Genomic DNA, 26,000 nt, shown 5'->3' with positions numbered 1-26,000 from the left:
CAATACTCTGCAATACCCTGCCAATACTCTGCAATAAATACCCTATCAATACTCTGCAATACCCTGCCAATACTCTGCAATACATACCCTGCCAATACTCTGCAATACCCTGCCAATACTCTGCAATACCCTGCCAATAGTCTGCAATACCCTGCCAATACTCTGCAATACCCTATCAATACTCTACAATACACACCCTATCAATACTCTGCAATACATACCCTGCCAATACTCTGCAATACCCTGCCAATACATACCCTGCCAATACTCTACAATACTCTGCCAATACTCTACAATACATACCCTGCCAATACTCTGCAATAACCTGCCAATACTCTGCAATAACCTATCAATACTCTGCAATACTGTGCCAATACTCTGCAATACCCTGCCAATACTCTGCAATACCCTATCAATACTCTGCAATACCCTGCCAATACATACCCTGCCAATACTCTGCAATACCCTGCCAATACTCTGCAATACCCTATCAATACTCTACAATACATACCCTTTCAATACTCTGCAATACCCTGCCAATACTCTGCAATACCCTATCAATACTCTGCAATACCCTGCCAATACATACCCTGCCGATGCTCTGCAATACTCTGCCAATACTCTTCAATACATACCCTGCCAATACTCTGCAATACCCTGCCAATACTCTGCAATACCCTGCCAATACTCTTCAATACATACCCTGCCAATACTCTGCAATACCCTATCAATACTCTGCAATTCCCTGCCAATACTCTTCAATACATACCCTGCCAATACTCTGCAATACCCTATCAATACTCTGCAATACCCTGCCAATACTCTGCAATACATACCCTATCAATACTCTGCAATACCCTGCCAATACTCTGCAATAAATACCCTATCAATATTCTGCAATACCCTGCCAATACTCTGCAATACATACCCTGCCAATACTCTGCAATACATACCCTGCCAATACTCTGCAATACCCTGCCAATACTCTGCAATACCCTGCCAATAGTCTGCAATACCCTGCCAATACTCTGCAATACCCTATCAATACTCTACAATACACACCCTATCAAAACATACCCTGCCAATACTCTGCAATACCCTGCCAATACATACCCTGCCAATACTCTACAATACTCTGCCAATACTCTACAATACATACCCTGCCAATACTCTGCAATAACCTGCCAATACTCTGCAATAACCTATCAATACTCTGCAATACTGTGCCAATACTCTGCAATACCCTGCCAATACTCTGCAATACCCTATCAATACTCTGCAATACCCTGCCAATACATACCCTGCCAATACATACCCTGCCAATACTCTGCAATACCCTGCCAATACTCTGCAATACCCTATCAATACTCTACAATACATAACCTATCAATACTCTGCAATACCCTGCCAATACTCTGCAATACCCTATCAATACTCTGCAATACCCTGCCAATACATACCCTGCCGATGCTCTGCAATACTCTGCCAATACTCTTCAATACATACCCTGCCAATACTCTGCAATACCCTATCAATACTCTGCAATACCCTGCCAATACATACCCTGCCAATACTCTGCAATACCCTGCCAATACTCTGCAATACCCTATCAATACTCTACAATACATACCCTATCAATACTCTGCAATACCCTGCCAATACTCTGCAATACCCTATCAATACTCTGCAATACCCTGCCAATACTCTGCAATACCCCATCAATACTCTGCAATACTGTGCCAATACTCTGCAATACCCTGCCAATACTCTGCCAATACACACCCTGCAATACCCTATCAATACTCTGCAATACCCTGCCAATACTCTGCCAATAAATACCCTACCAATACTCTGCAATACCCTGTCAATACTCAGCAATACTCTGCCAATACTCTGCAATACATACCCTGCCAATACTCTGCAATACCCTGCCAATACTCTGCCAATACACACCCTGCAATACCCTATCAATACTCTTCAATATTCTTCCAATACTCTTCAATATCCTGCCAATACTCTGCAATACTCTGCAATACATACCCCGCCAATACTCTGCAATACCCTGCCAATACTCTGCAATACATACCCTATCAATACTCTGCAATACCCTGCCAATACTCTGCAATACATACCCTATCAATACTCTGCAATACCCTGCCAATACTCTGCAATACATACCCTATCAATACTCTGCAATACCCTGCCAATACTCTGCAATACATACCCTATCAATACTCTGCAATACCCTGCCAATACTCTGCAATAAATACCCTATCAATACTCTGCAATACCCTGCCAATACTCTGCAATACATACCCTGCCAATACTCTGCAATACCCTGCCAATACTCTGCAATACCCTGCCAATAGTCTGCAATACCCTGCCAATACTCTGCAATACCCTATCAATACTCTACAATACACACCCTATCAATACTCTGCAATACATACCCTGCCAATACTCTGCAATACCCTGCCAATACATACCCTGCCAATACTCTACAATACTCTGCCAATACTCTACAATACATACCCTGCCAATACTCTGCAATAACCTGCCAATACTCTGCAATAACCTATCAATACTCTGCAATACTGTGCCAATACTCTGCAATACCCTGCCAATACTCTGCAATACCCTATCAATACTCTGCAATACCCTGCCAATACATACCCTGCCAATACTCTGCAATACCCTGCCAATACTCTGCAATACCCTATCAATACTCTACAATACATACCCTTTCAATACTCTGCAATACCCTGCCAATACTCTGCAATACCCTATCAATACTCTGCAATACCCTGCCAATACATACCCTGCCGATGCTCTGCAATACTCTGCCAATACTCTTCAATACATACCCTGCCAATACTCTGCAATACCCTGCCAATACTCTGCAATACCCTGCCAATACTCTTCAATACATACCCTGCCAATACTCTGCAATACCCTATCAATACTCTGCAATTCCCTGCCAATACTCTTCAATACATACCCTGCCAATACTCTGCAATACCCTATCAATACTCTGCAATACCCTGCCAATACTCTGCAATACATACCCTATCAATACTCTGCAATACCCTGCCAATACTCTGCAATAAATACCCTATCAATATTCTGCAATACCCTGCCAATACTCTGCAATACATACCCTGCCAATACTCTGCAATACATACCCTGCCAATACTCTGCAATACCCTGCCAATACTCTGCAATACCCTGCCAATAGTCTGCAATACCCTGCCAATACTCTGCAATACCCTATCAATACTCTACAATACACACCCTATCAAAACATACCCTGCCAATACTCTGCAATACCCTGCCAATACATACCCAGCCAATACTCTACAATACTCTGCCAATACTCTACAATACATACCCTGCCAATACTCTGCAATAACCTGCCAATACTCTGCAATAACCTATCAATACTCTGCAATACTGTGCCAATACTCTGCAATACCCTGCCAATACTCTGCAATACCCTATCAATACTCTGCAATACCCTGCCAATACATACCCTGCCAATACATACCCTGCCAATACTCTGCAATACCCTGCCAATACTCTGCAATACCCTATCAATACTCTACAATACATAACCTATCAATACTCTGCAATACCCTGCCAATACTCTGCAATACCCTATCAATACTCTGCAATACCCTGCCAATACATACCCTGCCGATGCTCTGCAATACTCTGCCAATACTCTTCAATACATACCCTGCCAATACTCTGCAATACCCTATCAATACTCTGCAATACCCTGCCAATACATACCCTGCCAATACTCTGCAATACCCTGCCAATACTCTGCAATACCCTATCAATACTCTACAATACATACCCTATCAATACTCTGCAATACCCTGCCAATACTCTGCAATACCCTATCAATACTCTGCAATACCCTGCCAATACATACCCTGCCGATGCTCTGCAATACTCTGCCAATACTCTTCAATACATACCCTGCCAATACTCTGCAATACCCTGCCAATACTCTGCAATACCCTGCCAATACTCTTCAATACATACCCTGCCAATACTCTGCAATACCCTATCAATACTCTGCAATACCCTGCCAATACTCTTCAATACATACCCTGCCAATACTCTGCAATACCCTATCAATACTCTGCAATACCCTGCCAATACTCTGCAATACATACCCTATCAATACGCTGCAATACCCTGCCAATACTCTGCAATAAATACCCTATCAATACTCTGCAATACCCTGCCAATACTCTGCAATACATACCCTGCCAATACTCTGCAATACCCTGCCAATACTCTGCAATACCCTGCCAATAGTCTGCAATACCCTGCCAATACTCTGCAATACCCTATCAATACTCTACAATACACACCCTATCAATACATACCCTGCCAATACTCTGCAATACCCTGCCAATACATACCCTGCCAATACTCTACAATATTGTGCCAATACTCTACAATACATACCCTGCCAATACTCTGCAATAACCTGCCAATACTCTGCAATAACCTATCAATACTCTGCAATACTGTGCCAATACTCTGCAATACCCTGCCAATACTCTGCAATACCCTATCAATACTCTGCAATACCCTGCCAATACATACCCTGCCAATACTCTGCAATACCCTGCCAATACTCTGCAATACCCTATCAATACTCTACAATACATACCCTATCAATACTCTGCAATACCCTGCCAATACTCTGCAATACCCTATCAATACTCTGCAATACCCTGCCAATACATACCCTGCCGATGCTCTGCAATACTCTGCCAATACTCTTCAATACATACCCTGCCAATACTCTGCAATATCCTGCCAATACTCTGCAATACCCTGCCAATACTCTTCAATACATACCCTGCCAATACTCTGCAATACCCTATCAATACTCTGCAATACCCTGCCAATACTCTTCAATACATACCCTGCCAATACTCTGCAATACCCTATCAATACTCTGCAATACCCTGCCAATACTCTGCAATAAATACCCTATCAATACTCTGCAATACCCTGCCAATACTCTGCAATACCCTGCCAATAGTCTGCAATACCCTGCCAATACTCTGCAATACCCTATCAATACTCTACAATACACACCCTATCAATACATACCCTGCCAATACTCTGCAATACCCTGCCAATATATACCCTGCCAATACTCTACAATACTCTGCCAATACTCTACAATACCCTATCAATACTCTGCAATACCCTATCAGTATCAATACTCTGCAATACCCTGCCAATACTCTGCAATACCCTATCAATACTCTGCACTACCCTATCAATACTCTGCACTGCCCTATCAATACTCTGCAATACCCCGCCAATACTCTGCAATACCCCGCCAATACTCTGCAATACATACCCTGCCAATACTCTGCAATACCCTGCCAATACTCTGCAGTACCCTATCAATACTCTGCAATACTCTGTCAATACTCTGCAATACCCTATCAATACTCTGCAATACCCTATCAGTATCAATACTCTGCAATACCCTGCCAATACTCTGCAATACCCTATCAATACTCTGCACTACCCTATCAATACTCTGCACTACCCTATCAATACTCTGCAATACCCCGCCAATACTCTGCAATACTCTGCAATACCCCGCCAATACTCTGCAATACATACCCTGCCAATACTCTGCAATACCCTGCCAATACTCTGCAATACCCTGCCAATACATACCCTGCCAATACTCTGCAATACCCTGCCAATACTCTTCAATACTCTGCCAATATCCTGCCAATACTCTTCAATACTCTGCCAATACTCTTCAATATCCTGCCAATACTCTGCAATACATACCCTGCCAATACTCTGCAACACCCTGCCAATACTCTGCAATACCCTATCAATACTCTGCAATACTCTGCAATACCCTGCCAATACTCTGCCAATAAATACCCTGCCAATACTCTGCAATACCCTGTCAATACTCTGCAATACTCTGCCAATACTCTGCCAATACTCTGCAATACATACCCTGCCAATACTCTGCAATACCCTGCCAATACTCTTCAATACTCTGCCAATACTCTGCCAATACTCTTCAATACCCTGCCAATACTCAGCAATACCCTGCCAATACTCTGCAATACCCCATCAATACTCTGCAATACTGTGCCAATACTCTGCAATACCCTGCCAATACTCTGCCAATACACACCCTGCAATACCCTATCAATACTCTGCAATACCCTGCCAATACTCTGCCAATAAATACCCTACCATTACTCTGCAATACCCTGTCAATACTCTGCAATACTCTGCCAATACTCTGCAATACATACCCTGCCAATACTCTGCAATACCCTGCCAATACTCTGCCAATACACATCCTGCAATACCCTATCAATACTCTTCAATAGTCTTCCAATACTCTTCAATATCCTGCCAATACTCTGCAATACTCTGCAATACATACCCCGCCAATACTCTGCAATACCCTGCCAATACTCTGCAATACATACCCTATCAATACTCTGCAATACCCTGCCAATACTCTGCAATACATACCCTATCAATACTCTGCAATACCCTGCCAATACATTGCAATACATACCCTATCAATACTCTGCAATACCCTGCCAATACTCTGCAATACATACCCTATCAATACTCTGCAATACCCTGCCAATACTCTGCAATAAATACCCTATCAATACTCTGCAATACCCTGCCAATACTCTGCAATACATACCCTGCCAATACTCTGCAATACCCTGCCAATAATGTGCAATACCCTGCCAATAGTCTGCAATACCCTGCCAATACTCTGCAATACCCTATCAATACTCTACAATACACACCCTATCAATACTCTGCAATACATACCCTGCCAATACTCTGCAATACCCTGCCAATACATACCCTGCCAATACTCTACAATACTCTGCCAATACTCTACAATACATACCCTGCCAATACTCTGCAATAACCTGCCAATACTCTGCAATAACCTATCAATACTCTGCAATACTGTGCCAACACTCTGCAATACCCTGCCAATACTCTGCAATACCCTATCAATACTCTGCAATACCCTGCCAATACATACCCTGCCAATACTCTGCAATACCCTATCAATACTCTACAATACATACCCTATCAATACTCTGCAATACCCTGCCAATACATACCCTGCCAATACTCTGCAATACCCTATCAATACTCTACAATACATACCCTATCAATACTCTGCAATACCCTGCCAATACTCTGCAATACCCTATCAATACTCTGCAATACCCTGCCAATACTCTGCAATACCCCATCAATACTCTGCAATACTGTGCCAATACTCTGCAATACCCTGCCAATACTCTGCCAATACACACCCTGCAATACCCTATCAATACTCTGCAATACCCTGCCAATACTCTGCCAATAAATACCCTACCAATACTCTGCAATACCCTGTCAATACTCTGCAATACTCTGCCAATACTCTGCAATACATACCCTGCCAATACTCTGCAATACCCTGCCAATACTCTGCCAATACACACCCTGCAATACCCTATCAATACTCTTCAATATTCTTCCAATACTCTTCAATATCCTGCCAATACTCTGCAATACTCTGCAATACATACCCCGCCAATACTCTGCAATACCCTGCCAATACTCTGCAATACATACCCTATCAATACTCTGCAATACCCTGCCAATACTCTGCAATACATACCCTATCAATACTCTGCAATACCCTGCCAATACTCTGCAATACATACCCTATCAATACTCTGCAATACCCTGCCAATACTCTGCAATACATACCCTATCAATACTCTGCAATACCCTGCCAATACTCTGCAATAAATACCCTATCAATACTCTGCAATACCCTGCCAATACTCTGCAATACATACCCTGCCAATACTCTGCAATACCCTGCCAATACTCTGCAATACCCTGCCAATAGTCTGCAATACCCTGCCAATACTCTGCAATACCCTATCAATACTCTACAATACACACCCTATCAATACTCTGCAATACATACCCTGCCAATACTCTGCAATACCCTGCCAATACATACCCTGCCAATACTCTACAATACTCTGCCAATACTCTACAATACATACCCTGCCAATACTCTGCAATAACCTGCCAATACTCTGCAATAACCTATCAATACTCTGCAATACTGTGCCAATACTCTGCAATACCCTGCCAATACTCTGCAATACCCTATCAATACTCTGCAATACCCTGCCAATACATACCCTGCCAATACTCTGCAATACCCTGCCAATACTCTGCAATACCCTATCAATACTCTACAATACATACCCTTTCAATACTCTGCAATACCCTGCCAATACTCTGCAATACCCTATCAATACTCTGCAATACCCTGCCAATACATACCCTGCCGATGCTCTGCAATACTCTGCCAATACTCTTCAATACATACCCTGCCAATACTCTGCAATACCCTGCCAATACTCTGCAATACCCTGCCAATACTCTTCAATACATACCCTGCCAATACTCTGCAATACCCTATCAATACTCTGCAATACCCTGCCAATACTCTGCAATACATACCCTATCAATACTCTGCAATACCCTGCCAATACTCTGCAATAAATACCCTATCAATACTCTGCAATACCCTGCCAATACTCTGCAATACATACCCTGCCAATACTCTGCAATACCCTGCCAATACTCTGCAATACCCTGCCAATAGTCTGCAATACCCTGCCAATACTCTGCAATACCCTATCAATACTCTACAATACACACCCTATCAAAACATACCCTGCCAATACTCTGCAATACCCTGCCAATACATACCCTGCCAATACTCTACAATACTCTGCCAATACTCTACAATACATACCCTGCCAATACTCTGCAATAACCTGCCAATACTCTGCAATAACCTATCAATACTCTGCAATACTGTGCCAATACTCTGCAATACCCTGCCAATACTCTGCAATACCCTATCAATACTCTGCAATACCCTGCCAATACATACCCTGCCAATACATACCCTGCCAATACTCTGCAATACCCTGCCAATACTCTGCAATACCCTATCAATACTCTACAATACATACCCTATCAATACTCTGCAATACCCTGCCAATACTCTGCAATACCCTATCAATACTCTGCAATACCCTGCCAATACATACCCTGCCGATGCTCTGCAATACTCTGCCAATACTCTTCAATACATACCCTGCCAATACTCTGCAATACCCTATCAATACTCTGCAATACCCTGCCAATACATACCCTGCCAATACTCTGCAATACCCTGCCAATACTCTGCAATACCCTATCAATACTCTACAATACATGCCCTATCAATACTCTGCAATACCCTGCCAATACTCTGCAATACCCTATCAATACTCTGCAATACCCTGCCAATACATACCCTGCCGATGCTCTGCAATACTCTGCCAATACTCTTCAATACATACCCTGCCAATACTCTGCAATACCCTGCCAATACTCTGCAATACCCTGCCAATACTCTTCAATACATACCCTGCCAATACTCTGCAATACCCTATCAATACTCTGCAATACCCTGCCAATACTCTTCAATACATACCCTGCCAATACTCTGCAATACCCTATCAATACTCTGCAATACCCTGCCAATACTCTGCAATACATACCCTATCAATACTCTGCAATACCCTGCCAATACTCTGCAATAAATACCCTATCAATACTCTGCAATACCCTGCCAATACTCTGCAATACATACCCTGCCAATACTCTGCAATACCCTGCCAATACTCTGCAATACCCTGCCAATAGTCTGCAATACCCTGCCAATACTCTGCAATACCCTATCAATACTCTACAATACACACCCTATCAATACATACCCTGCCAATACTCTGCAATACCCTGCCAATACTCTGCAATACCCTGCCAATACATACCCTGCCAATACTCTACAATACTCTGCCAATACTCTACAATACATACCCTGCCAATACTCTGCAATAACCTGCCAATACTCTGCAATAACCTATCAATACTCTGCAATACTGTGCCAATACTCTGCAATACCCTGCCAATACTCTGCAATACCCTATCAATACTCTGCAATACCCTGCCAATACATACCCTGCCAATACTCTGCAATACCCTGCCAATACTCTGCAATACCCTATCAATACTCTACAATACATACCCTATCAATACTCTGCAATACCCTGCCAATACTCTGCAATACCCTATCAATACTCTGCAATACCCTGCCAATACATACCCTGCCGATGCTCTGCAATACTCTGCCAATACTCTTCAATACATACCCTGCCAATACTCTGCAATACCCTATCAATACTCTGCAATACCCTGCCAATACATACCCTGCCAATACTCTGCAATACCCTGCCAATACTCTGCAATACCCTATCAATACTCTACAATACATACCCTATCAATACTCTGCAATACCCTGCCAATACTCTGCAATACCCTATCAATACTCTGCAATACCCTGCCAATACATACCCTGCCGATGCTCTGCAATACTCTGCCAATACTCTTCAATACATACCCTGCCAATACTCTGCAATACCCTGCCAATACTCTGCAATACCCTGCCAATACTCTTCAATACATACCCTGCCAATACTCTGCAATACCCTATCAATACTCTGCAATACCCTGCCAATACTCTTCAATACATACCCTGCCAATACTCTGCAATACCCTATCAATACTCTGCAATACCCTGCCAATACTCTGCAATAAATACCCTATCAATACTCTGCAATACCCTGCCAATACTCTGCAATACCCTGCCAATAGTCTGCAATACCCTGCCAATACTCTGCAATACCCTATCAATACTCTACAATACACACCCTATCAATACATACCCTGCCAATACTCTGCAATACCCTGCCAATATATACCCTGCCAATACTCTACAATACTCTGCCAATACTCTACAATACATACCCTGCCAATACTCTGCAATAACCTGCCAATACTCTGCAATAACCTATCAATACTCTGCAATACTGTGCCAATACTCTGCAATACCCTGCCAATACTCTGCAATACCCTATCAATACTCTGCAATACCCTGCCAATACATACCCTGCCAATACTCTGCAATACCCTGCCAATACTCTGCAATACCCTATCAATACTCTACAATACATACCCTATCAATACTCTGCAATACCCTGCCAATACTCTGCAATACCCTATCAATACTCTGCAATACCCTGCCAATACATACCCTGCCGATGCTCTGCAATACTCTGCCAATACTCTTCAATACATACCCTGCCAATACTCTGCAATACCCTGCCAATACTCTGCAATACCCTGCCAATACTCTTCAATACATACCCTGCCAATACTCTGCAATACCCTGCCAATACTCTTCAATACTCTGCCAATACTTATTCCTGTTTGTGGGATATTTTCTAATGGGCTGTGTAACAGAATTTGGAACAGGGTGTATTTGTGGTAGAAATTCCCTGCGAGGGAAAGATCATCACCCATTGTGTTGATTGTTTTGTTTGACACGTTATTTTGTTTTTGTAAACTGGCACTTTACAATAAATGTTGTACTGTATTTTCTGTGAAGTATATATGCATATGAGCGTACCTTTTTTTTTTTTTTTTTTTTTTTTGGTGGGGGAATGGATCTTGGGTGGGAGTTCCCACACTTTTTTTCCCAGGACTTGACCCCTGATAATAGATATCCACTATTGTTAAGTTCTTGCAGCACCTTTATTAAGGATGCCCTGTTGACCATATAAATGCTGATGTCCACCGAGCTAGCACCATCTACGTTGTTGTTTTGTGAAAGTGTTGTGTAAGTGGCGCAGACAGTAATTTATGACGTTGAGAAGATTGTTATGTTAGTAGAAATATTTTTATTTCATATGTTTTTTAAGTTCTGGCCACATTTCTTTGCCACCAAGATTTAAAGGTCCGTAAGAAGCTAATTGATGTGAAACGCCTTGACCTCTTGGGATAATCCAGCAAAGATAATTGTAATTGATACTAGATATGGTCTACCGTATATACTCGAGTATAGGCCGACCCGAATATAAGCCGAGGCCCCCAATTTACCCCAAAAAAACTGGGAAACTTATTGACTCGTGTATAAGCCGAGGGTGAGACATGCCTGTCCATCCCTGTGTGTCCGTCCATCCCTGTGTGTCCGTCCATCCCTGTGTGTGTGTCCGTCCATCCATCCCTGTGTGTGTGTCCATCCATCCCTGTGTGTGTGTCCGTCCATCCCTGTGTGTGTGTCCGTCCATCCCTGTGTGTGTGTCCATCCATCCATCCCTGTGTGTGTGTCCATCCATCCATCCCTGTGTGTGTGTCCATCCATCCATCCCTGTGTGTGTGTCCATCCATCCATCCATCCCTGTGTGTGTGTCCATCCATCCCTGTGTGTGTGTCCATCCATCCCTGTGTGTGTGTCCATCCATCCCTGTGTGTGTGTCCGTGCAGCCTTGTGTGTCCAGCCTACCTGTGTCCCGAGCCTCCGTCCCGAGCCTCCATCCCGTGCCTCCGTCGTCCCGTGCCTCCGTCGTCCCGTGCCTCCGTCCCGTGCCTAGCCTCCGTCCTTCTGCCATGCCAGGATCGCCGCTCTTCGTCGGCGCCTCGGCGGCCATTCCTCTATTCAAAAGCCGCGCCTCCGTCTGTGATAGGCGGAACACTCAATTTCCCAGCAGTCTGTGTTCCGCCTATCACGGACATCCTCTCATCCTCGTCCGTAGTATGAGGATGAGCGGATGTCCGTGATAGGCGGACCACTGACTGCTGGGAAATTGAGTGTTCCGCCTATCACAGATGGAGGCGCGGCTTTTGAATAGTAGAATGTCCGCCGTCTGTCTGCTCGACACGCTGATCGGGCAGGCAGACGGCGATGACTCGAGTATAAGCCGAGGGGGGCACTTTCAGCCTCAAAAAAGAGGCTGAAAATCTCGGCTTATACTCGAGTATATACGGTACATTGTTTTCTAGGGATTTCAATCTTGTGTTGTTTTTATATATAAATTGGTGAAGCTGCGCTAATTTTGGTTCCCCATTAACAACATCACATATGACAAAAATGTGTCTGTAGAGGATACGTGCTGACGTCACCACGCTGTCTCACTAGGAGGACGGGTTATGTTTGCAGCCGGCCGGCTCTGCTGTTTTTCTGCACGATTTTAACTTTCTAAATGTAAGTGCAATATATTTTTTATACAATAAACACAGATTGAAACAATATTACAGTATAGTTGGTTTTCTCTCCTTGGGTGCTGCTCAGTTTACTGTCGAACTTATGGTCCTGGATCGTACGGCGCCAGTAGAGTTTGGAGAAGTTATGCAGCTATCAATTTAAAGCTTACCTACGAGTTCCTACACAAGCAAAGGCCCTGGCTGGGCTATAGCCATCTGCCTGGCTTTGCTTACCATCTGGTAAGTTGGTTTTTCTTAAGGTGGTGGCACATTCTGTTGATTAATTTCACTTTGGTGTCTGTTTTGGAATAGAACTGGACTGATATTTCATCACAATCTGAGACTATGTTTTTCTTCTAACAAGCAATTGACAGCAATTTAAACCTTAAAATTAGCGCAGCTTCTCCAATTTATGTTCTATTCTGTGTATATCTCATGCTCATATAATTTATTATATTATATAATTATAATTATTATATTTTTTTATATTTTTTTTAGTAATATATTTCATTACTATTAAATTAAGTGCATTTTTTCCCCCTTTATTTGTTTTTATATATATTTTTAGGCTTTGTAATAAAACTCATTGTAATTTTTTTTATATAATCACGTGTCTGTCCTTCAGTAAAGTCAGACACATAAAGGGCCTTTTTGAGGTTGATATAAATAATGGCTGGGGTACAACAGAAGCAGACATTTTTTTTCTGCTAGTTTATAAATCTTTTCTTAAAGTTCACAAACTTTTCAGTAAATGCTTTTTTAATCTAGGGAGGGGGCAAATCTTGCTGTTCTGTACATTTTAAGGGCTAATTAGCAAGCTCTTGTCAAACAAAAGACATGGGAAGCTGGGCACCGCCATGGGGCACTGACATGTACCAATGGCAAAAAAAGATATTTAATAATAACTAATTTAAAAAGTATACATAGAATTGTCAGCTCTCCCTAAATGCGCCAACCCACATGGACATTGTGGCTGCTGTTGTGATCCCCTTTTTATAGAATGGGACTGGTTAATCCATTCCTTCAAATAATTGGCTTTTGTTGTCCCTTATTTTTGGGGGTAAACCTGCAAAAACGTTTTTGCCAAAAGTTTGTGATTCAATACAGATAAAAGTTGTTGAAAAAAAACGGTATGGGATCCCTCCCCTCCAGTCCATTACCAGGCCCTTTGGATCTGGTATGAATATTAAGGGGAACCCTGAACCAAAATGTAAAAAAACAATTGCCATTAATATCCATACCAGGTCTGGTATGGATATTAATGGGAACCCTTTGCCAATTTTTTTTTTTAAATGACGTAGGGGTCCTCCTCAAAATCCATACCAGACCTGTATGGATTTTAAGGGGAACCCCACTCCAAAATGTAAAAAAAAGGCCGTGGGGGTCCCCCCAAAAATCCAAACCAGACCCTTATCCAAGCACGCAACCTGACAGGCCACAGGAAAAGAGGGGGGACGAGAGAGCGCCCCCCTTCCTGAACCGTACCAGGCCATATGCTCTCAACATGGGGAGGGTGCTTTGGGGCAGCCCCCAAAAGCACCTTGTCCCCATGTTGATGGGAACAAGGGCCTCATTCTCACAACCCTTGCCGGGTGGTTGTGGGGGTCTGTGGGCGGGGGGCTTATCGGAATCTGGAATCCGATATATACTTGATATAGAACCCATCGCTCATCTTCCTCATTGTGTTATTCACCATCCTCACAGACAGCATCTGATTTCAGGTGCAGGAAGACTGGTAGAACGTGGCAGGTGGAGAGCCAGCTGGAACCAGGCAGTATGCAGAGCAGGACATCACTGGATGGAAGGTCAGACAAGCTAGGTCAGCAACAGACGGTCAGATATAGGCATAGACGTAAGCAGAGAATGTTTGGAATCCAGGCAGAGGACAGCAACACAAGATCAGGCAGATGAGCAGGAGGTAAGCGGAGTCCAGAGGCAAGCCAAGGTCAGGGCAGGTCACGTTCAAGCGAGGTCAGGTCATGCCGGCTCAATCACAGCACTCAAGCAGACACAGGAACATGGGTAAAAGCTGCAGATCAGACAGAAACCAACTAGTACAGCTGCTGAACTTATATAGGCCACTTGGCACCAGTATCATTTGCAAATGAACGCACGCTTGCACATTTGCATATGTGCACACCTGTGCACTGCAAGATGGGCACCCACAGGGCCACACCTGCACATTTGTGTGCGCCTTCCCTGACATATACGCAACTAATGATGGCCTAATTTCATATGCTCACCATGTATCTGGATATAGAGCCCATCGCTCATCTTCCTCACAGTGTCAGACCTTGTCCTCACTTCACAGGTATATTTCCCAGAATCCTCCAGCTGAGATGACGGCACTCTGTATATATCAGATACATCGTATCCCCGCACAGTCCGTCCATCTCTGTAGAAGGCAAAGTGCAGCTCTGTGCCGCCTCTGAGCGGATCCCGTCTGGTGTCACATCTCACCGTCATGTTATCTCCTGCTTTTATCCTGGACGGGGTCACTTTTATTTCTGGAGGAGAGAAGAGCTCTGGAAGAGAAAATTGATAGACATGACAAATGATGGGAGTATATTAATTATTCTGTTGACAATTGCACAATGCTTTGCAGGGATATAAAACAATTTATATCATATATATATATATTTATGTCTTTGGTTAAGTGGACCTGTTGTATCCACTATAGTATTTCACAGTAATAGAGAACCTAGTAAGGTCAGACAATGGCGGCCTCCAGAGCTGAATGGACGTTGTGGCACACATATGCACTACACATCACTTCACAAGATATGGTGACAGGTTCCTCTAATGCCGCGTACACACGACCGAACTTTCCGGCAGACTAGGTCTGATGGTCTTCCCGACTGACTTTTGGCGGAGTTTCCGACTGACTTTCCGAATGAACAGTCTTGGCCACACACAATCACACCAAAGTCAGACGGATTGGAACGTGATGACGTATGACCGGACTAGACTAAGGAAGTTCATAGCCAGTAGCCAATAGCTGCCCTAGCGTCGGTTTTCGTCCGTCGGACTAGCATACAGACGAGCGGATTTCTCCATAGGAACTGGGTTCCCGCGGAGTTCCGGCAGAAAAATTTGAAACGTTCTATTTCTAAATCCTGTCAGATTTTTGGACAGCAAAGGTCCAATGGAGCCCACACACGATTGAATTGTTTGCTGTCAAAAAGTCCGGCATTAGACTTTGTCTGGATTGTAGCATTTAGTTTTGAGTACCAGTCCAAATTAAGGATCTCCCTGGAACTGGGAAGAGTCCAAAGAAATCAAAAGGAGCTGTGAGGACCTCGATAATGAGAATAGACTGAGGAAATGATAGAAATTTATAGTTTTTTTGTTGCACAGTAATGTCGTGTACACACGATCGCACGTTCCGACAACAAAACCAATGGGATTTTTTCAGACCGATGTTGGCTCAAACTTGTCTTGCATACACGCGGTCACACAAAGCTGGTTGGAAATTCCGAACGCCAAGAACGCGATGACGTACAACACGTACAACGAGCCGAGAAAAATTAAGTTCGATAGCCAGTGCTGCTCTTCTGCTTAAATTCGGAGCATGTGTGGCACTTTGTGCGTCGGAATTGTCTACACACGATCGGAATTTACGCAAACTGATTTTGTTGTCGGAAAATTTGAGAACAAGATCTCAAATTTTGTCCGATGGAGCCTGCACATGGTCGAAATTTTTCCGACAACAAGCTCCGATCGCACATTTGCCGTCGGAAAGTCCGACCGTGTGTTTTTTATGGTCAGTACCAAATTTATATATTTTTAAAGATAGTTTTTTTGCTGTAGTCAGGTACTGTAGTGGCATAGGTGACAGTTGATTGGATGGTTGGGGACTTGGATGTGATGATTTTTCCTACTGCTTTGCTCTGTAGGAAACCAACAATTCAAAGAACTGGCTTGAAAAAAAAAAATGTTTTTTTTTTTTTTTTTTTTTTTTTTAGTTCTTTGTGTATTACATTTTTTTAATACTTACCTTTCTTGAATGTCTTCAGGCCAGTCTCCTCTAGCGTTGGGTTGTTCCCAATGATGCAGAGAGGGGTGCTGATGCTGGTCTTTGCCTCAATACACTGTGAGTGCAGGGCATAGGGCTAATGCTGCGTGCACACGAGCAGTTTTGCCATTGGAATAAACTCTGAAGGTTTCTCCGACGGAATTCCGCTCAATCGGTCTTGCCTACACACGGTCACACCAAAGTTCAATTGTCTAGAAGACAGGCAGTTTTCCCGAGAGAAATTGGTCCCTAGAACATGTTCTTAGAACATGTTCTCTTTCTAGGTCCGTCAGAATTTTTCGACGTAAAAAGTCAGATGGGGCATACACATGATCGGAATGTACGATGAAAAGCTCCGTCTGACTTTTTCTGTCGGAAATTCTGCTCGTGTGTACACAGCATAACACTCCCTGGGAGGAAGGGGGGGGGGGGGTCATGACACCCTATTCCAGTGATGGTGAACCTTGGCACCCCAGATGTTTTGGAACTACATTTCCCATGATGCTCAACTACACTGCAGAGTACATGAACATCATGAACATGAACATCATGGGAAATGTAGTTCCAAAACATCTGGGGTGCCAAGATTCGCCATCACTGCCCTATACCCACAGGGTGTCCTCAACCTTTCAGGCTTAAAGTGGTGGTAAAGTCCCATCTCTATCCAGCAATGTTCACGAGTGCCTCGGCTGTCCAGGACTCTCCCTCCTGGGTCCCATACTTTTTTTATCTGTAATTAGTTCAAATTTTGTAACGCCATCTTTTTAAACACTTCCACACGGCCGTCATTCCCTTGTGGAGGATTAAATGGAGATTTATTTCTCAAAGTGCTATGTGCGTTGGTGTTTTTCCCTACCGCTCTTCTTACTGGCGCGTCACCAGGTTTGGACAACATATGTTTTGGATTTATTACTTACTATTACGTCCTGTATTGGTATTGACAGTTTTATACTACTTATGTTTTAGCTTAGATTATGTAATATTATCACATTAGTACACATGTTTTTATATTATTTTGTAGTTTATACTACGTTGCTGCCATGCCGTTTGGTAAACTTGACAACCGGACAAGTTTCCTTAATATTTCCTATACCTTAACTAGTAGTATGCCATCTGATGATTTTTCCACCTCCTGTATGTATAGAAGTATTTTGGATACATGGCATCATGTTTCTATCATGTCTTCATACTGACTGTAGACTAATCGGAGTTCCACCCAAAAGTGGAACTTCCGCTCATTTGTCTTCTCTCCCCCTCCGGGGCCAGAATTGGCAACTTTCGTGGGGGAGGGGGGACAGGACACCTGTCTTTGACAGGTATCCTGTTCCCACTTCTGGGAGTCCGGTCCATGGCCCGTGACATCACCATGGGGCTCCCTCCTCCTCCCTCCTCCTCTCTCGGTCGCTGGGCCAGTAGGAAAGAGGAGCAGGGCCTCGCACACGCACAGTAGGGTTCCCGGTGTGAAGCCGTAAGGCTACACTGGCGGGTTCCCTTACTTGCAATGGCGGTGGCAGCACCCGACAGCTGATGGAAGCTGCGGTGCTGACATCGCAGGACTCCAAGACAGGTAAGTGTCCTATTGTTAAAAATCAGCAGCTGCAGAATGTGTAGCTGCTGGCTTTAATTTTTTTTTGGGGGGGGGGCGAAACACCGCTTGAAAAGAAATGCTTGCCTTGCTACGATATTCAGTTTCTATGGTTAACGATATGCTATTTATTCCAGCATCAGTTACGTCAGTGGCGCAACATTTCTGGAGTTTTGGAGTTTCCAGCGATCTGTTTGTGTGTGACCCAGCTGCTATACTCATAGCAGTTATTTTAACTGTTAGCCCTAGTACACATGGTCTGAGATTCCGACGGAATGTGTCCGATCGGCCTGTTTTGACGGATATTCCGAACTTTTCCAACTTGCCGGTAAAATTTTCCGACAAAATGCTCCGATCGGACACACTCCGATCATGTGTAGCCTACTCCGACGGACAAAGCGCCACGCATGCTCAGATCAAATTCCTAGACCAAAGCTATTGGCTACTAGCCTGAACGTAGTCCCGTCGTAACCAAATAACGTCATCATGTTATGTACACTCGGATTTTCCGACAACTTTGTCCAACCGTGTGTATGCAACATCACTTCCGGACCTCTTCAGGAATTACTCAGACGGATTTGGTTGTCGGAATCTCCGACCGTGTGTACAAGGGCTAAGTCTACCTTTGTTTCTTAATAAATGTATTGTTATATACTACACTATGAGGATTATCATTCTTATTACATGTGTGAGCTGGTCGATTGCTACCAACTATAAAATAACGTCTATTATACGGAGATCGAGTTTGCGGTTGATGCATGCTACGTTTTGATTGAAGGTGAGCGTCCAATGCACATGACGGTAGAGTTTGTCTTGGATTGAGCATGGGAATATATGATTGCTCCTATTTCACCTGGATCATTTTTTGGGAAGCACTATTATCCAATTCACCAAGGAACTTTAATTATTGTGTTTATTCACTTGTTTGCACGCGACTTTCGCAACACCATTCATTGTGGATATTTTCCATGACATATTATTTTATGTTTGATATTTTTTCACTGTATTTTACGATATAGTTTCTTCTGCTGCTATAGTTTGTCATTATTGTTTTATTTAGCACCCCTCCATATTACAATTACACAGTTGCGGAATATAATCACTGTGGGGACAGAGAGGAGGTCTTAACTATGGCTGGAGCAACATTGACCAATATAAAGTTGTCATGATTTTGGCTTTAATTTACCTTTCACAGAGATAAAGGATACATCTGAGTGCTCTTGCACAATTGAAATATCATAGCGGTGTATTTGTTTAGTACATTTGTACCGTCCAGACTGACTCCTCGTTATATTAGGAATATGGAATGTGGAGTCGGATTCTGATGATTTTATCTCCTGATCATCCTTGTAGAATTTTGTGTTTATTGCATTAAAATCTTTGACATGATGACATCTCAGAGTCAGGGGGTCTCCTTCATAGATGGCAGATGGAGGTCTCTGCAGGATGACATGATCTGAAATGTAATAAAATTATACTTTAGGTTGTTCTATTCACACCCAACAATCTGTAATGATGGAGATGAGATGGACGACTCACGTTCTGTAACATTTAGGAAGACGGGATCACTGATATCACCACCGATGGTCTGGCACTGGTAATCTCCACTGTCCTCCACTCTTGAAGATGTTATATGAAGTCTCTGGTGATCTCCAGGTATTGATCTCTTATCTTTGTACCAGTGATAAGTCCGGGGCTCCTCTGGTACAGTAGACGGCACATCACATGTTAGAGTCACATCATCATAGAATATTATATTCCTCCAGTTGGGTGTGAAGGTCACCACAGGTTTGATGGCCCCTCCTATAGAAGAAAAGAGATCACACAGAACACATAGAGAGCACAGTGTGCAGCAAAACACAGAGAGGTGAACACATTTTTTTTATAAAATAAAAAAGTTCTCAAGTCGGATGTTTAACATTTTTTTCCCGATTGACGATTTAAAAAAAAAAAAAAAAACTGTCAAGTTCATAAAGTAAAGTGCGAGTTTGCGAATAAGCAAAAGTAGACATTTTAGATGTAGGCAGTATGGGGGAACTCCATGCGGAAGATTGCATATTGATTCTCGTGGGGGTTTGCACCACTCCATGGCCAGAGGCTGAACTGCTTGAAAGGGCCCCGTACTCTATACAAAAAATAATGTCTTACAAGCTTATCAGTGGCTCCTTTCCCGGCACTTACTACAGGGTCATTTAGGGGGAATAGGGCAGAGTACTGATTGCTTTCCATCACTTTACTCTTTGCTCATGTCCAACTTTAAAAAAGAAGTATGGCACAAAGCTTTTCTGGTCCTACCTCTCTTCTGGGTCAGAAGAGGGCACTTGGTTTTGGACACTCGTGAGCAGTGGTGACTGGTGCTCCAAATTTTTGTTTGGGGGGGGGGGGGCACATACAAACTGAAAGATTCTTCAAGGATAGGGACAATTGTAGACACTTACTCAGGTTGAACTGGATGGACTGGTGTCTTTATTCAACCTTACTAACTATGTAACTATGTAATTGCAGCCTTACTGTACCATCAAACACAGCCACTGTGCCCATCAATTGCCGCCACTGTGCCCATCAATTGCCGCCACTGTGCAATCAAATGCTGTCCACCAACAGTACCACTCCAACCTGACTGAGCTAGAGCGGAATTTCAAAGAAGAATGGCATAACATCCTTCAATCCAGGCCTTCAAAGCATCTCATGTTCTACCCTACTGTAAAAAACATATTATTCTTAACTAGTTTGGAGCTGATCTTTGGCTTTATCTTTGACTACATTCAAATAAACGTTTATTTCAATTGTGTGCAAATTTTGGCTAACCTGCAGACCCCTTTCACACCAGGGCATTTGGCAGGCGCTATAGCGTTAGAAATAGCGCCTGCAATCCGCCTTAAAGAAGCTGCACCATTGTATGTAGTGTGAAAGCCCAAGGGCTTTCACACTACAGCGGTGCACTGGCAGGACGTCAGAAAAAAGTCCTGCCAGCAGCTTCTTTGGAGCGGTGAAGGAGCGGTGTGTTTACCGCTCCTCCACCGCTGCTCCCCATTGAAATCAATGGGGCAGCGTTGGGGCGGCGGTTTTAACCTTTTTGCGGCCGCTAGCGGGGGGTAAAAGCGCCCGAAAGGCGCCGCAAATCCGGCAGTAAAATGCCGCTAAAAATAGCACCGTTTACCGCCGACGCAATGGCCGGTGTGGTGTGAAAGGGGTCGCACTGTTTTTGAATAGTCTTTTATTACTGCATTACTGTAAAGCTATTAACAAAATTATAATGCCCCAAACTCCTTTCTCATAAATTTTATGATCAAAAAAAAAAATGTATAGTATTATTGTATTTATGGATGGCATATTATAATGATAGATGTGTCCAGTATCAGGTCTGAACATAAATATTTGCCAGCACACCAAGGATCAGCACAAAGTGGCGTCCAAATGGGGGGGGGGGGGGGGGTTTATTGCATGATCACAACACTAGAAAAGCTCAATGTTTCGGAGTCACGCAGGACCCCTTCATCAGGCATGTGATAGATCAGGTCTGTACTCACCAGATCTTCCCAGGTTTAAAGCTGAAAATAATAATAGAAAATAGTATGTACAGTACATGTCATTAAAACATACATCATCTCAATCATTTTTCAATCTTTCATTAACAGTTACAAATTATACATTTTCTTTGTAACGAGGATGTTGCTAGGATCCCAATTTTCTCAGGTCACCAGAAGAAGACTGACACTCTCTCCTATGTGACAAGTAGACATCGCAAAAACTAAGCCTGTGGTTTAGAAAGGTTGGGTTAAGCGACCAGACCTTATATTGCCATTCAGCATCAACTGCCTTTATAGTCACACCGTAATCCCCCTTAGTGACTGGACATGTCCATTTAATCATCTGATCCTTCCATGCATTCATCATAACCCCCTTACTAAGCCTCTTACCAGCCAACCCACCACCATCATCATTTTTAGGAATCTTGTTTGATTCAGCAGCTAGACCCTTCCCATTCCTTCTTATGAAATTCCAGTCAATCAGTCATCAGACTTGAACTATGAAACCACATTTTCAACTTTACTAAGCCAGGCACCCTCATTCAGCTCATTCCAAAAATTAAGAAAAAAAAAAGGGGGGGGGATGGGAACGCAAGATTAACCACTAGTAATAATCCAAAAATAATAATTCATAATTGAAACATTCACCCCTAATGCCGCGTACACACGAGCGGACTTTTCAACATCCAAAGTCCGACGGACTGAGTCCGTCAGACTATTCGATCGTGTGTGGGCTGCAACGGACTTTAGCTTCGCAAAAGTCTGACGGACTTTAGAAATGAAGCATGCTTCAAATTTTCCCGACGGAACTCCGCCGGACCCGGTCCCCTTCGAAAAATCCGCTCGTGTGTATGCTACTCCGACGGACTAAAACCGACGCTAGGGCAGCTATTGGCTACTGGCTATGAACTTCCTTATTCGAGTCGGGTCTTACGTCATCACGTTCGAATCCGTCGGAGTTTAGTGTGATCGTGTGTGGCCAAGTCCGTTCGGCCGAAAAGTCTGTCAGAACTCCGTCGGAACTCCGGCAGAACTCCGGCGGAACTCCTTTGGAAGTCTGTCGGACATAAGTCCTCTCGTGTGTACGGGGCTTTAGGGCGTTGTTGCCGTAACCAATTAGCATATGAAAAAAAGAAGGTGTACATGCCGGCAGACCCGTCATGTAAAGAGGTTACCATTGGCAACAATAAATTGTTCAAAATCTTTTTAATGATAAAAAAGCAATAATATTTTATTAATTTCAAAAAATTTAATTAATTCAAATATAAATGATCAATTAAAGGTAAGTGCAGTTCATGAAAGTTACCCACATAAAATCCAATTTCATGGACAAAAGACCCTCATTCAGCTCCCTTATGGAGTGATCAGATCCCCACCCCTGTATAAGCCAAGGGGTAGAAGTATAATTCTAGGATGGACTTGAAAAAAGAATATAACTTAAAACAATGACATGAGACAAGGGGCACTCAGCGGTAGACTCCGTACATATACCCTGGTACCCAACCATAGCATCGCCCTGACCTTTAACTACATTTTTCACCCTACAGATAACACTCAGCAGTAGACTCTGTACATATACCCTAGTACCCAACCATAGCATTGCCCTGACCTTTAACTACATTTTTCACCCTTACAGATAACACTCAGCTGCCTTTATTATTGGCAATTAAAACAAAACTCTTCTGAAAATTACATTTGCCCTTCTGATTTATTTAGATAAATGGGGAATCTTCTAATCTGTGTGACAAGACCACAAACAGAGCTTACAATCAATACTTCAATAGACAAGAAAGGTTCCTCCCAGATACCTTCTGTAGCTTCTTTCTGTGACACGTAATCCACTGAGAGTGAGTTATACTAAACAATTGTAACAGAATGTGAAACCTGGGGACCATGGCAGCATTTTGCATATACCGAAGGAAGCCTATCTCAATGAGTTTACACAAACCCGTGTGACACGTTTTGGTCTACCTATGTTTCTCTACGGGAGAGTTCTACCTTTCTCCTCTGGATTACAACTTGGCTTTTCTATGACTTCTTCTCTCTTCCCTCCCTTCTCCCCCCTTCTCTCACTTTCATTTCTTCTTCCTTCTCCTACCTCCCCGCTTTCTCTTTGTCCTCCCTTCCCTTCCCCTCTTTTTCTCCCTTCGTAACCCATCTTGGCCATGTGACCATTTGCTGGATATGTACACCGGTATGTTCTCCCATGTATCTACCTTTATCAGCAGTATCATGATTTTTTTATTGTGTGTTCCCCTATCCAGAACTAAGTTTATATGCCTTGTTTATTTGGACTTCATTACACATTACTGAAGGTGTCTAAAGCCCTATACACACTATCAGATTTTCTGCTGATTTTTTCCTTCAGATTTACCAAAACCATATAATATGAGGTCAAACCTTAGGAGTTTCAATTTGTATGCAATCAGGCAGGCCCTTCGCTACATGGTTTTGGTAAATCTGAAGGAAAAAAATCAGCAGAAAATCTGATAGTGTGTATGGGGCTTTATTAAGCCTCCTTTCGAAATGCTATATTATCTGACTGTACTATCACAAGATGAAGCGCTCAAACTGCTTGATCTACCGTCATCATCACCGTTTACCGTCCAAAACTACTCTGTCTTTATCTCAGTTCATTTTGTTTTTGTTGCCTTTTGTATGATGTAATTTGCTGTTCAGTAAAGGAATTAAAAAAAAAATGTAAAATAATGTATTTCTGATGGAACAAGACAGCTCATAGAGTGCCCGTTGGATGGTAAATATGATGTAAGTAGATGAAAAAGAGACACCACCATACTTTGTCCACATCAGATGCAAATATAATGAGCGTATTTTTCATAGAGCCTACAACAAGCTCATAGTAATTAGTTTTTGTTTTTTTTCTGTGTGTGACACGATCTAGACGGAAAGACACTCAACTGATACTCAAATAATATAAAAAATTAAAACCGTTCTACTTACAGAGGATCATGACGGTGAGGAAGACAGACATGGTAGCCGAGACCTGCAAGTTATGAGTGTCTCTCGGAGAAGCAGAAGTTATGATCATCTTCTCATTTCCTGGGTATTATTTATACACATTTTACCAGCATTAATACCAATCTGTGATATCCAATAATATCTCAGTTTGGTGTAATTAGTTCTGCTATGAGTGCTCTGTCTGATATGATAGTCTAGACAAACCTCATATTACATTTTAAGGTGGAACGCTGCTGCCCTTGTACCTAGGGTTGCCACCTCATCCTTTTAAACCCGAACACATATGAATTACACGGGTTCTGAGGCTGATTTAATGCAGATAAGGGCACAAGTGAGTTTAATTACCACCTTAAAGTGGTTGTAAACCCTTACAACACACTTTGACCTACAGGTAAGCCTAGATTAAGGCTTACCTGTAGGTCCAAGAAATATCTCCTAAACCTATACGGTTTAGGAGATATTTGCCGAAAGACAGGCGCCGCTATCTACGGCACATGCGCCGTAGACAGCGGCGTGCAGGTGCACTGAGCGCAGCAACGTCAACGCCGAATATGCCGCGCGTGGCGGCTCCTGTGCATATGCGCGGGAGTGACGTCATCGCGGCTTCACCGAATGACAGAGGCGGAGCAGCGAGACCCACCGAGAAGATGGATGCGCTGGACTA

At 43.1% G+C, this 26,000-nt stretch overlaps 1 protein-coding gene across 1 annotated transcript in view; it reads right to left on the bottom strand.

Annotated features, from left to right (window-relative positions):
- The window catches only part of LOC143942163 (low affinity immunoglobulin gamma Fc region receptor III-B-like), a 30,374-nt gene extending 5,025 nt beyond the window's left edge, over positions 1 to 25,349 (bottom strand). The window contains exons 1-6 of the mRNA XM_077463422.1: positions 25,319 to 25,349; positions 22,358 to 22,378; positions 20,367 to 20,630; positions 20,014 to 20,283; positions 15,688 to 15,752; positions 15,471 to 15,561 (exon numbers count right to left, since the gene is read on the bottom strand). Coding sequence (XP_077319548.1) covers positions 15,471 to 15,561; positions 15,688 to 15,752; positions 20,014 to 20,283; positions 20,367 to 20,630; positions 22,358 to 22,378; positions 25,319 to 25,349 — 742 coding nt within the window. The remainder of the gene's footprint in view (positions 1 to 15,470; positions 15,562 to 15,687; positions 15,753 to 20,013; positions 20,284 to 20,366; positions 20,631 to 22,357; positions 22,379 to 25,318) is intronic.
- Between the last annotated feature and the right edge of the window lie 651 nt (positions 25,350 to 26,000).

The sequence above is a fragment of the Lithobates pipiens genome, unplaced genomic scaffold, assembly GCF_037356315.1.
Source record: "Lithobates pipiens isolate NorthernLeopardFrog02 unplaced genomic scaffold, aLitPip1_a1.2 Scaffold_30, whole genome shotgun sequence".
In the NCBI taxonomy this organism is placed as follows: domain Eukaryota; kingdom Metazoa; phylum Chordata; class Amphibia; order Anura; family Ranidae; genus Lithobates; species Lithobates pipiens.
The sequence above is the reverse complement of the archived record's forward strand: the minus strand, read 5'-3'. Positions and strand labels throughout refer to the sequence as shown.